Below are 14,941 nucleotides of genomic sequence, written 5' to 3' on the forward strand. Positions count from 1 at the left end.
TACAATTTGCCATCCAGTGAAAATTTTCTGGCAATGTGTGAATTCTAACATAGGCAACACACTGAGTTATGTGTAGGGGGAAAAAATATTTACCTTCCCTGACTTTGATAATATATAGCAAATGCTTACAAGAGTTCGTCCAGTAAGTTAGGCATTGGAGTAGGAAGCCTCATAATTAATGTAATTTACAAGCCAAACAATCAGGACTAGTGTATTAGAAATCATTATAAAATCTCAATGTCACTATTTCTGTTTAACCTGAACTTTCAAAAAGAAACATATCTAGAATCACTAGACTCCACCACCTAGATCAAGACCTCCACTAACTGAAAGGCTATTCTAACACTTCTCAAACACAAACTATTCCTAATTCACAAAGGAAAAAAAATTCATTTGATGCATGATTACTTCTGCAATGTGATTAATTTTGTCACCAATCTCCAGAAAACAAAAAAGTAGATCTTAAATTTAATTGTAAATATAGAAAACTGAGATAAGACAAAATAAAAAACATAGAGGTATTTTAAATTTAAATACAAGTACACACACACACACACACACACACACACACACACACACACAAACATACACACATATTTAGTCACAGAAGTAGGAAACTGGAAAAATTCCACCACTGGCTTTGCTGGCTCTTTCTAAGAGAAAGCTCCATGACATAAACAGGTTTGACAACTGAAATGTGTTTAAAAATCAAACAGAGCAGACATTAAAATTGGATGTTAAATACAGCCAACAAACAAGTGAAATTTGAAATTAAAAACACAATACCATTTATATTAGCACCCAAAAGTTAAATATGTATGTATAAATCTAACAAAATTTAAATGAGGAAAACTACAAAACTCATAAAAGAAATAAAAGATGAACAAAATAAATGGAGAGATATTCCATGTTCATAGATGAGAAGACTCAATACTGTCAAAATGTCAGTTCTTCCCAACCTAATCTACAGACTCAATGCAAATCCCAGCAAGTTATTTTGTGTATAACAATGAACTGACTAAAGTTATATGGAGACCAAAGGATCCAAAATAGCCAATACAATATGGAAAAAGAAGAGCAAAGCTGGAAGACTGACACTACCCAACTTCAAGAATTACTATAAAGCTACAGTAAATCAAACAGAGCAGTACTGGTGAAAAAACAGATCAATGGGACAGAATAAAAAGTCAACTGATCTTTGACAATGAAGCAAAAGCAACACAATGACAGTTTGAAAGATTCTAAATATACTCCTATCATACGATCCAGCCATCACATTCTTTGGTATTTACTAAAAGAAGATAAGATGTCCACACAAAATCTGTACTCAAATTTTTAGTTTGCTGATAACTGCCAAAACTTGGAAGCAAACAGATGGCCTTTATAGCTAAATGGTAGACTGTGGTACATCCAGACAATGTTTAAAAAAGAGACAGAGAGAGAGCTACCAAGTCATTAAAATACATAAAGGAAACTTAAAGGCACATTATTAAGTGAAAGAAGACAATTTAAAAAATTATATACCACATGATTCCAATTATATAAGAATCTGGAAAGGCAAAACTATGGAGAAAGTAGAAAGATCAGTGGTTGTCATGTGTTAAGGGGGAGAGAGAGAGATAAATATGTGGAACATCGAGGATTTTCACGGCAATGAAATTACTCTATCCTATATAATAAAAGCCTAATATGCAAATCGACCAAACAGCAGAATGACAGGCAGAACAACAGGTTGCTATGATGCGCACTAACCACCAGGGGGAAGATGCTCAACACAGGAGCTGCCCCCAGCCCACAGGCCCCAGGCGACTGGCAGGAGGCGGGGCTGGCAAGCAGGCAGCACCAGGCTGGCCAAGGTGGGTGCCAGCGGGGACCCCCCCGATAGCCCCACCAGTTGCCCCACTGAGGGAGGCAACCAGCAGCCATGGTGGGGTTTGGGTCCAGCAAGTGAGCGGTGCTAAGCCGGCCAAGGTGGGTGCTAGCAGTGGCGGCAGGGGGCAGGGTCAGCAAGTGGGTGGCACCAGGCCGGCCAAGGCGGGTGCCAGCAGGGGCCCTCTGATCGCCCCACTGGTCACCCCACAGATCGGCCCTGATCGCTGGCCAGGCCTATGGACCCTACCCATGCATGAATTTCGTGCACCGGGCTTCTAGTAATACTATAAAGGTGGTTAGACATCATCATATATTTGTCTAATCTCACAGAATGCACAACTCCAAGAGTGAACCCTAATGTAAACTATGGACTTTGGATGACAATGACGCATCAGTGTAGGTGCATCAGTTATAACAAACTTATCCCTCTTGGGGGATGTTGATAATGGGGGAGGCTACCCATGTGTGTGAGCAAAGGATATATGGGAAATCTCTGTACCTTTTGCTCAGTATTGCTATAAACACAAAGCTAAAAAATAAAGTTTATTTTAAAAATAATTGGATATTACATTATTATCTTGTTTGAAAACCTTGTGGTAGATAAAGAAATAGATAAGATACCCTGATTGGGCAGTTCAGTTGGTTAGAGCATCATCCTGATATGCCAAGAGTGTGGTCAGGGCACATATAAGAAGCAACCAATGAATGCATATATAAGTGGAACAACAAGTCGATGTTTCTTTTTCTCTCTACCTTTCAAATCAATTAAAAATAATAATAAAAAAAGATAAGTTGACAAAAGCACAGCATGTGGAATGCAATTCTGAAAATGGCAAGTATTTAAGAAAGATTTTTTAAAAACCCTACATATTTACAAATCATAATTATACCTCTCCTAAATCTCCGGTCATCTCCTTGTTCATCCTGATGGTTTAACTGTTGGTTGGAAATCTGAGATACTTGATGTTGTAAACCCTTTCGATCACCTTCTGCTTTCATAAGTTGTGTACGGAGTTCTTCCACCTAAATACATATAGTCAAAATTAAGTTTTAAAAGTAAAGAAAAAAGAATAATTGAACTCACAGATTATTTTCCTATGGAAAAAGTTTACTTCTACTGGGCTGTGGCAAGCAAAAGTTGAAGCCAAGTTAATTTCTTTGTCATGCCAAACCATGGAATAGTCTCTTGCTCCATTTCTTTATTCCTCCCGTTCCTTCCACAAAGAATGAATGTCTTTTCCCCTTCTCTGTGTCTACTGTGACAAAGAATTTGACCGCATTTTAATAAAACCTTTATTTGGACCTACTACTGTTAACCCAAACCACCACCAATTAAATACTACATGTTTTCATATTTTTCACTTCATTTATTTCATGTGAACTTGGTCTATTGATTGGTAAACTGATGAAAAATGGTCACAGTTAGCATATTTTGATATCAAAGTACTGCTCCAAATAATTAAGCAATAAACGCTACTGAATAAACTGTAAACTCCTTGAGGTCAAGGACTATTTTACTCATCTCTGTATTCCTAGAGACTAGCAAACTGCCTAGCATATACCAGGTAAGTCCTCAATGAGCATTAAACAAGTTAGCAGTGACCAAAAGAGTCAGCTAAAGTCACAATGACAACCCAAACACAGAAATCTTTAACTTCAAAAGATGTCATTATAAAGTACAAGTCAGAGTTCCAAAAAAATAAAACCAGAGTGGAATTAAATACAAATATAAACTTCCAAAAAAGAAAGGCTGAACTCTGCCAACATTAATTCCAATGGACCACTGGCTGCAGAATAAAGCCAAGGAACATTTTTAAAGGTTTTGTAAAACAGGTGCGATAGTGTATTTTCAGCACTAATTGTCAAAATGTAATACCACTTCTGAACATCTATAGGATTTCTGACATCTTTGCCTACCTAGCATATTATGTAATGAGTTATGTAACCCACATTTCAAAACAGAGGAAGTAACAATTGCATTTTATCTTAAATACAGGCAGAGAAGCAGTTAGTTGGAAAACATAAGCCCTTATCCAACGTATGTAAGATAGCTATTTCAAGTTATTGAACTTTAAATATCAGAGGAGCCAAGCTCCCACTATGGGCTAATGAGCTGCAAAATCTTATGCTTTAAAAGCAAGCCTTAGGTTTGGTTCAAAGGGGGCAGGTAGCATCTTAAAAATGTGAATACAAGACAATAATTCATTCAAAGTAACCCGAACATGCAAAAGTCTGTTTTATGCATTTTGCTGCTTCCTTCACTCTCCAATGCCTCCTTGAGGAAAATTAAGCCCCTGGGAAAATTTTATCTTACACATCCAGTCTCACATGCTAAGAGAGATAAGACCAAAGTTGGAGAAGCCATCAGCAAAATACACGGTCACAGTGGAAACTTGGGCTGGTGTTTTTACTAGCTTTCTCAGAATCTTCCTGAGGATTTCATCTTTTACTTATGTATACTGATATACATTCCTTAGGAAAAAATTATTCAAGAGCTAGGCTTTTCCTTTCAAATGACATTTAATAAAGAAGGAAATTCAATCCTGATTTCATTTAAAAGCAGCTTATCATAGCTTGCATAGACTTACCTGATGCAAAAGTGTTTCTCTGCTGCCTTCTGACTGATTTAGTAACCTTCGAGACAGCTCCAATTCCTGTTCAAGCTAGAGTGTCAACAAAGGATAAAGAAAAATGTCCAATGGGACACAAGTTCACTAAATTATATGGACACAGCTTAAAAGGCAAAAAGAGGGAAAGTTTTCAGAAGATAATATGGAATAATAAATACCTTGCTATAAACACATGTTAATGCTTCTATTAAAATAATGTTAACTACATAACAAAAAGTGAGCCAGACCAGACTTCAAAAGGGCTGGGTTCTAATCTGTTCCATCCCAGCTATGACCTTGTTTAAATCTCTTTTCCTTAGACCTCCTTTCTGTTGCCTCTAAAATAAGGATTGTATATTAAACAACTTCTGAAATTCCTTCCAGTTTGAAACCATTTTAATTCAAATTCTAGAGCAATTCTGTCTTTAAATTAGTACATGTATCATATGAACTGAATTAAAATAAAAATTTCAGAAACCCAATGACTCAAAGTATATTTCCTCCAACTGATGATTTTATATATTTTATATTCCTAACTAGAGGCCCGGTGCACGAGGGATTTCTTGGCCTGGCCTGCGGGGATCAGGCCAAATCCGGCTCTCTGACATTCCCTGAGGGATCCCGGATTGCAAGAGGGTGCAGGTCAGGCCAAGGGACCCCACAGGTGCATGATCAGGCTGAGGATGGACCGCAGGAGGGCTCCAGGGCACGTCTGGCCCATCTTGCCCAGTCCCCATCGGCCGGACCCCAGCAGCAAGCTAGCCCACTGGTTGAAGCTTCTGCTCCCTGGTGGTCAGTGCATGTCATAGAACAGTCGAATGGTCGGACACTTAGCATATTAGGCTTTTATTATAGATGATATTTCCAACATCCCATAACATTCCTAAAGTTTTTTTTAAATATCTAAGTTCAGCCCTGGCTGGGTGGCTCAGTTGATTGGAGCATTGTCCCATACACCAAAGGTTGCAGGTTCACTTCCCAGTCAGTGCACATACTTAGGTTGTGGGTTCAATTCCCTGTCAGAGCACATACATAGGTTTGAGTTCAGTCCCCAGTAGGGGCACATACAAGAGGCAACTGATAGATGTTTCTCTCACACGTCAATGCTTCTCTCTTCCTCTCTCTCTCTCCCCACCCCTTCCTCTCTCTCAAAATCAATAAAAAACATATCCCTGCCTGGCCATTGTGGCTCAGCGGTTGAGCATCGACCTCTGAAGCAGAAGGTCATGGTCCAATTCCCAGTCAGGGCATGTGCCCGGGTTGTGGGTTTGATCCCCAGGAGGTACAGGAGGCAGCCAATTGATTATTCTCTCTTACCGATGTTTCTTTTATTTTTTTTCTCATCAATGTTTCTATCTTTCTATCCTTCTCCCTTCCTCTCTCTCTAACACATCAACAAAAAACTTTTTTTTTTAATTTAAAAAAGAAAAGAAAAGTAGAGTGGCCAGATAAGGTAGCAAACAACCTGTACATGTTTCTAAGAGCAAGTGGCAAAGTAGCAGAACCTTCAAGCCAAGTGACTCCACATCAATCCATAAAGGCTTCATTGAGTTCTAACAAAGGATCTCAGGCACTCAACAAATATCATTGGCCCCAAACAGTACTACTCTTTGAAAAATAACTTTCAAAATCTTACTTGGTTCTTCTCAGTTTCAGTTTGTCTTAGCTTGTTTTGCATTACTCCCTCATCATCTGTTTTAGCGTCTTGTTTCTTCAATGCCTAGAATGGAAGAGATGGGGAAAGTGTATCAGACTAAAATACATATAAAACTGAAAGACACTACTAGGACTTACTAAGAAAAGGCTGAAAAAAATGAATATGAGTTGTACAACATATATAAAGGAATTACAACCTGCTCATTCACTGAAATCCTAAGGACATTCCAGTTAAAATCAAATGTAAGCAAATTCCTAATCTTCCTAATCAATTTTCACTCAGTTTCACTTTTTCCCCATCTTTGGGTATTTTGTTACACAATCAGAAAATGCAGACAGCTAACAGTTTTCTTGGAAACAAGCAAAGCTTACTGCCTGCTAAAATAATGGTATTTAAAAGTTATATTATCTGCTCAACTATGTAGATATAATACTAAAAACTAGCTCACTAATTTTCCAAATTATGAATAAAACCTCATCAAAGTAGAAACATGCTTGTTGCATCATTATTACACATATGACATTGTATCACAACATATAACTGGCTTTTCAAACCATACTTTACACAGAGGGGGGAAAGCATTATTTTCTACATTTTTCTCTCATTAATAAAATGGGGGGAAAAACTAATACAAATGTTAAAAGTTAACCACAAAAGTGTTTGTTTGGGTTTGTTTCTATGTTAAATTTAAGGGAAAATTTATACTTGGAACAATCTTTCATGACATGGAAAAAGCATTCCATTTGTTCAAAAATGTTTTGAAAATCTTAGCATTTAGACTTAGAAGGTGTCTATGTAGAGGCAATCCAAATTGAGAAAACCCAAACTGTCATAAGTCTTTTCCAACAAGATCTATAGAAAAGCAATTTTTAGGCAAACAGCAAACATGTTAAAAACTGTCTTAATATAAGTGTAATCAATCATATTCAATTTCATACACTTACATATCTAACAAATGACTTCTATGTGCATTTATAACATGCAATGCACTGTGCTAGGGGCTACTAATATGCATGTACATAAAACAACTATGGCCCCCTACCCATGAGATTACGGCTCTGCCATGGCTCCTACTCCCACAAATAAAAAGTAACTGAAGAAAGAAACATCATCAGAGATACAGAAGCATGGAACAGACTGATGAATCTCAGAGAAAAGGCAGGGGTGGGGGTGGGGAGACAGATTAACCAAAGAACTTATATGCTTATATGCATAACCCATGGACACAATAGTGTGGTGAAGGCCTTGCGGGGGGTGGGGTGGAGTTTGCGGGGTGGAACAGGGGTAGAATGGAGGGGGTCAATAGGGAAAATTTCAACAATAAAGATAATTTTTTTAAAAAAAGAAAGAGATCATCAGAATGAAAACTACTTTGAGTATAGTAATATTATAACACTTTTATAGCATTTACCATATCCAGGTATTCTGCTTCTCCTCACATATATTTTTAAAAATACATTACATATATTGAATATAACATTTACTCTTTATGATAATTCCATGTGTTATTACTAAGCCCATTTTATGAAGTGGGAAGTTGGAGTACAAGTCATTGAATAACTTGCCCATTCTAACTAGGTCATTCACCTAGTTAGTGACAGAAACAGGATGTAGACTCAGGCTCTCTGAGGAAATAATAATATCAACCTTACAAGGTGGATATGAAGACTAAATAATCTGATACTTATAAAGCATTAAAAGGTACAATAAAAGACTATAATAATTACTGAACTATTAACATTGATAAAGTATTACAATCATAATACTTTCAGGTAGCTATCAAGTGATTTTAATGTTTGCTTTTTGTTCTTTATTGTAGGGTAAAATTTGTAATAATATTTAATTCTATATATACATAATCTATTCAATTTTGGCTTGTTGGAAAATTCTCCAGGGAAGAAATTTTTCCATTTTACTAACTGGAATTAATCCATTTCTGTCCCTTTTTTATGATTTCCAAAACTCACATTTTTAAAGTCCTATAACACTTTACATAAAAAAAAAAACACAAGAAAGTTATATTAACATTTCCCATATGTTTGCAGACTTCATTTTGATTAAGTGCATTGAGAATATGTTTAACTCACATTTATATGCTTAATTTTACTTACTTACTAGATAGACATTCAAACTGATCCTTGTTTATCCAAAGGCTTACATTTCCAAAGAGTAATACAAAAGCTTTGGTGTCACCACGGTGTAAGCTTCAGACGGCCAGAAACCTCAACTGTCAGGATCACATTTGACTTCTAACACAAGACTTGGCACATTTTAGGTGGCAAACATATGTGATTGAAATGGATGAATAAATATTCCTTTATAATCTCTGAATAGCAATTTCACCTTGCAGTTGGCTTGGCCAATGCTGTTCATCACATACATGTAAGTGTTCCCAATTTCTCCCACCTTTATTAATTGCCGTATTTTCTCAAGCACCAAGTTGTTTTTCTTTCTGGGAAAACAATTATCGTGGTGGAGTAATATTGGAAAATAAATATTTATTTGGGGGTTTAAGTCAAAAAGTTAATAACCTTTTGCTGTTTCACAAGTCATCATTTTAGTCTTTTCTTTTCTTTCTTTTTTTTTTTTTCTTCAGAGTGGAAGAGACAGAGAGAGAGAGAGAGAGAGAGAGAGGGAGAAAGAGAGAGAGAGAGAGAGAGAGAGAGAGAGAGAGAGAGAGAGAGAGAGAGAGAGAAACACAGATTGGTTGCCTTCCGCATGTGCCCCAGGAGGTGTGGGGATGGAGCCTGTAACTGAGGTATGTGCCCTTGGCTGAAATCGAACCCAGGACCCTTCAGTTCACAGGCCAATGCTCCAACCACTGAGCCAAAGTAGCTAGGGCTAGTCTTTTCCTTAGTAAAGAAAGCTCATGAATGGGCTTATTTTAATTTTTTTTATTTTTGAAATAATTTAAGTTTACAGAACAGTTGTAAAAATAGCTCAAAGTTACCATATACCCTTCACAGTTGTTTCCTAAAATTAACATCTTATATGACCATGGTATGTTTATCAAAACTAAGACATTAACATTGTTGCAAAACCATTAAGCTACAGCCTTTATCCAACTTTCAAATGTTCTCTTTTGTACCAAAATCCAATTCAGGGTACTATGGAGCAGCTTCCAATCTGCAAAAGTATCTCAGTCTGTGAAAGTTTCTCAGTCTTTCCTTGTTTTTTGATCTCAGCATTTGTGAAGCGATACTCCAGGTAAATTCAAGTCAGTTATTTTATAGAATTTCCCTCAATTTGGGTTTTTCTGATGTCTTCTCATGATTAGACAGGGCTCATAAATTTGGAAGGGGTGTGGAGGATACAACAGAGGTAAGCGCCCTTCTCATTGCATCACATTGCAGGGTACACAGTATCAACATGATTCAGGACTAGGGATGTTAACCTTGAGCACTCAGTTAAGGTAAGGTGGTATCTGCCAAATTTCCTTACCATAAAGTTAGTCTCCTTTCCATACACTATTTGTTAAAAGAGTCACTAAGCTCAGCCCATACTCAAAGAAAGAAAAAAAATTAAGCTCCACCTCCCAGAGGGAGAGTTTCAAAGAATGTGTGGAAATATGTTAAAATCACCAAAGTAACTAACAAATATTTTACTAGATTATTTTGAGGCTATGCAAGTATCATTAAAGTTTCACCCACCAATTTTAGCTCAAAGCCAGACCAACTATAACACTATGAGTTCTTTTTGGCCTACAAATTTTCCCCCATCAAACCTTACAATCTAATGTAACCCAGATTCCTAGTAAGTTAACTTACAGGCCAGTGCCCACCAGTAAGCAGAATGTGAAACCTCTTTGTATTCATCCCAAGATAACCTGCTTACACCAAAAGCATTGAGTGATCCAGGATTTACATAAGGCTACCTGCTTACACCAAAAGCACTGAGTGATCTAAAATTTACATAAGGCTACGTAGATGTACTCACACTCAGAAAGCCCCATCAAACATTGGGTATCCTCTAAATCCTCTTGGGCAACTCTACCAACCAGGAATTACCCTTCTTTCCTGTTCCCCTACATCCTGCCCAGTCTCATTAGTTGTGTTTTGTTTTGTTTTGTTTCGTTGGCTGCTTCTGGCCTTCCCCACATGCTTCTAAATCTCCCTGTCTACGTTATGCAGAGCAATTTGCCTCTATTCTAGTTCTCAATTTTGAATGCTCATAACCATGTCCAACACTCCCACTTGCCCCACCCTGTAAAGAAAGGACCTGGCAGTTACCAGGAAACATCCCCTTAAAGGGCAATATGGGAAATAATGACTCTTCTTCTCACACTAACAGATACTGAATCTTCATTTCTTATAATAAGTGTAAATATTAATTTTACTTGCTGTTAAAGGAATAAAAATCAATAAGCTGAACTTTAATTAATCAAACTGTGTTTTCTATTTCTAGTACATGAAATTATACCCTATAAAAACATAATTCTTCTGGAAGTCAACTGTTCTTTGAAAAAATCCAAATTTCCATATATGAGCTTGTTGAATAAGAGAACCTCTAATTCCCGTGGATATCTAGGAATTTGTAATAAAATTTCCTTTTCTCTTCAGTTTCCATCTTCAACATCTGACCAGTTATTTATAATAACACTTTTCTAAAATAATATATTTTTCTATTGTAGCTCTACTTGGTGTCTAAAATGTTGTTTAATACTCTGCTTTTTTATTTCTCATTTTACTCTAAGGATAAGTAAGTCTTGGAAAACTCAGTCAATGAGAACTTAAATCCTATTGTTTTCAGTAGAGGAGAAAAACTGAGATATTGAGGATCAACCCACAGCAAATTACTGCATTTCCACCATATCAGCTAGAAATGACATTAAGTCTGAACATTATTTCTGCTTCTTCTACACCAAGAGTCAGTAAACAAGGAAACACACAAGCAAAATTCTAGCCCAGAATATTGACCCTGCTTCTTACATTATCTAATTTAAAATCAAAGATGAAAGAAAATCTAACTCTTAAGACCTAGTAAGTATATATTAATACACTTGAAACTTCTGAAAACCCAGACAATACTCAACGAGTAACATTTTAAAAATTAACTGAATCGAAATTAGAAGCCATTTCTTTAAACCTTAATAATAAACTTCGACACATTTACCACCGTTTTAAAATGTATAAGCCTGCAGTGGATTTCTTTTCCATTTGACTTAGATCAAGCAGCTTAGAATTATATTAAAACTGACCCAGTAAAAGCAGTTATAAAAAGAGAAAAAACATCACATGCCAATGAATTTCTATTACCGTTATTTTGCCCTTTAAAGCTTGTTGGGCTTTTTTTTTTTTTTTTCCTTCATAAAAGCAGTTTAGCTATAAAGCTATCATGTGCCCTGCTCGAGAATTCAGACTGTCTTTTACACATTTAAGATCACAGCAACAACACTGAGCCTTAATGGAGGGTCCCTAGGGTACATTTAAATCTCTAATAACAATAATTTTTCTTCTTTTCCTTAAGTGTGCCTATTTCCATCAAAAAGACTAACATTGAGTATTGTCCTACTGCAGTTTTTTAGAGGTAGATGATTCTGAATTCTTAGTTACATTTTTTTAAATGCTTCTTTTCCTTCTAGAGAGGAGGGGAAAAGAGAAAAGGAAAATGTAAACATCTTATCTGACCATAAAAACTCCCACAACTTTGACAAGATGCATGTTTCTCAGGAGGTTCTAAAAAATAACACACTCAAAAATGTAGAACAAATAGAGAATTAAAAGCCCTTTGTTTACTTTAAGTGGACCAGCAAGCTTGGATAAGAATGATGGAGTTGGAATAAAATAAAGGTCACATCTTAAGTTCCACACAGGCCACTGAAATTACAAAAAAAAAAAAAAAAAAAAAAAGTGAACATAAGGTTTCCTAATCACTCAGCATGCTACAGTTGCATGCTTTTGGTCACAGGGTGAGAACGTGCAGATGATTCACTGGTAAACCAACAAGATTATAAAAAAACAAGCCTGTGCTCATATTCAACATTAGATCAGTAACGTTATACTTAAAGGTATAAACTTTCAAGTCAGATATTTTTTCCAGCAACAATAAAAAATGAAGAAGGCATGTCACTGATAATTAGAAAAATAGTTGTTCTTACTATATATAGTATATTTTTAAAGACTTTGATTGGGAGCAGTTTTAGGTTCCCAGCAAAACTGAGAGGAATGTACAGAGTTCCCATATACACCCTGACCCCAGTCTCATCCATTATCAATACCCTCCAATGGAATAGTACATTTGTTACAAATGATAAACCTACACTGATACATCATCATTGTCCAGCGTCCATAGTTCACATTAGGGTTCACTTTTTTTATTATTTATCTTTACTGGCGAAAGTATTACAGGTGTCTCCCTTTTTTGCCCCCATTTATCCCCTCCACCCTGCTCCCACCCCCTCCTCAGGTCTTTACCACCCTATTGTCTATGTCCATGGGTTATGCATATATGCATATAAGTTCTTTGGTTAATCTCTTCCCACTCATCCCCCTTCCCTCTGAAATCCGTTAGTCTATTGCATGCTTCAGTGTCTCTGGATCTATTTTTTTTTTTTTTGGTCAGTTTGTTTTGTTCATTAGATTCCACATATAAGTGAGATTATGTGATACTTATCTTTCTCTGATTGGCTTATTTCATTTAGCACTCCACAGGTCCCTCCATGCTGTTTCAAAGGGTAAGAGATCCTTCTTTTTTACAGCTGCATAGTAACCCATTGTGTAGATGTACCTCAGCTTTTTTTACCCACTCATCTAAGATGGGCACTTGGGCTGTTTCCAGATCTTAGCTATTGTAAATAGCACTGCTATGAACATAGGGGTGCATATATTCTTTCTGATTGTTGTTTTGGGATATATTCCTAAAAGTGGGATCACCAAGTCAAATGGCAGTTCCATTTTTAATTTTTTGAGGAGACTCCATACTGTTTTCCATAGTGGCTACAACAGTCTACATTCCCACCAACAGTGTACTAGGGTTTCCTTTTCTTCACTTCCTGGGTGTTGCACATTCTATGGGTTTGGATAAAAATAATGACATATACCCATCATTATAGTATCACTAGGGGCCCAGTGCACAAATTTGTGCACCTTGAAAGGAACTGTGGGCCACGAGGCTGCGGTGGGCACAGGGATAGGTCTCAGCCCATCCTCCGCGCCCCACCCAGCCCCTCCCACTGCGGCCTCCAGTCTCCTGTCTGCCGGCAGCCCCACTCCCCCCACTCCCACGCACTGATAGCGCAGAGCAATTGGGGCCAGTGCCAGCAGCAGGTGCAAGCAGGGCTGTCACCGACAGTGGGTGTGAGAGGCAGCTGCTGTCCCGATCACCCCTCAGGAGCAGGGGGAGGTGGAGAAGCCTTCAGGGGCGATCGGGACCAGCAGCCGCCACTCACACCCACTGACGGCACTGAGCGATCGGGGGCAGTGCCGGACGCTGGCAGCAGGTGCGAGCGGTGGCTCCAGCGCCAGCAGCGGGTGCAAGCACCCAGCAGGACTGCGGCAGGTGGGAGCAAAGAATTTTCAGTAACCACCAGAGGTTCGCCCCGATGACAGCTACTGGCACCCTGCCGTGGTCTGGTGCCCCCGCTCACCTGCTCCACCATCTCACCACAGCCAATGCCCGCCATGTTCCATGCTCTGCTGCCAGCTGCTGACGCCCGCTATGTTCATGTGCGCCCCCTGGTGGTCAGCACACTTCATAGTGACCGGTTGTTCAGTTGTTTGCATATTAGGGTTTTATATATATAGAATATAGATACTATAATGTATCTTCACTGCTGTAAAAATCTTCTGTGCTCCACCTACTCATCCCTCTCTTCCCTACCCCATCTCCTGGCAACCACCGATCTTTTTAGTACCTCCATAGTTTTTTTTCCCATTTCCATAATGTCATATTGATAGTCAGAATCACACAGTATGTGGTCTTTTCACATTGTCTTTTACTTAGTAATATGCCTTTAAGGTTTTCCTATGTCTTCTTATGACTTCATTGCTCATTTGACTATATTTTTATATCTAAATTCTTCATGTAGGAATAAAATAAAAGTCAGCAAAAAATATCTGAAGTGTCAAAATATAATATTTTGACCCAAAGTAGACCACACAAGCTATAAACAGAAGATACTAGTTGTTTGTATTTATGTATAATAAAAATTTTAGATATCTTTAAAGATATTTGTTATATTTTAAATCAAGATAAAATGTTATTAATTACTTAGTATGTATAAAACAATATAATGAGAACCTTATTTAATTGGAATTTTTTTTTAAAAGATGGAAATCTGGTGTCTATTTACAAAATCCTATTTTGGAAGCCTAAATCACAGTTCTAAAACCATCAAATATCAATAGAATAGTTATTTTGAAAAGGAATATATATATATATATATATATATATATATATATATATATATAATACAGCAGAATTTTATTTAAACCTGTACTGCTCATTTAAATTAACATAGATTTTTATTTCTAAATTTCCAAATTTTGTTTTTCCTAAATCATGTTAGAAATTCCTCACGCATGAGAACTAGCTAAAGTCATGGAAAATTTTAGCCTTTAAGTTCATCCAGTTGGAAATTATCTGTGCCAATGAAAACCAAAACAAACAAAAAAAAGTTTCTTTTCAAAGCAGAAAACAATATATTCATATTCTAAATCCCTTAACCAATATCTAATTCAAAAATAGCTAAATGGATTTTACTTAAATTGCTCAAAGAAATTTATTTTTCAAACATAACCAAGGAACAAAAATTTCATACAAACATCTACAATGTAAAAAAAAAAAATCAAGAAGTGACAATAGA

The 14,941-nt window shown here is 37.0% G+C and overlaps 1 protein-coding gene across 8 annotated transcripts in view; it reads right to left on the reverse strand.

Moving 5' to 3' along the window:
- The window catches only part of CEP128 (centrosomal protein 128), a 354,698-nt gene that overhangs the window by 254,850 nt on the left and 84,907 nt on the right, over positions 1-14,941 (reverse strand). For all 8 annotated transcript variants that reach the window (XM_079768173.1, XM_079768176.1, XM_079768175.1 and 5 more), the window contains 3 exons: positions 6,118-6,201; positions 4,461-4,535; positions 2,763-2,895 (listed from right to left, as the gene is read on the reverse strand). In XM_079768173.1, coding sequence (XP_079624299.1) covers positions 2,763-2,895; positions 4,461-4,535; positions 6,118-6,201 — 292 coding nt within the window. The remainder of the gene's footprint in view (positions 1-2,762; positions 2,896-4,460; positions 4,536-6,117; positions 6,202-14,941) is intronic.

The sequence above is a fragment of the Cnephaeus nilssonii genome (genome assembly GCF_951640355.1).
Source record: "Cnephaeus nilssonii genome assembly, chromosome: 4".
Classification (NCBI taxonomy): Eukaryota; Metazoa; Chordata; class Mammalia; order Chiroptera; family Vespertilionidae; genus Cnephaeus; species Cnephaeus nilssonii.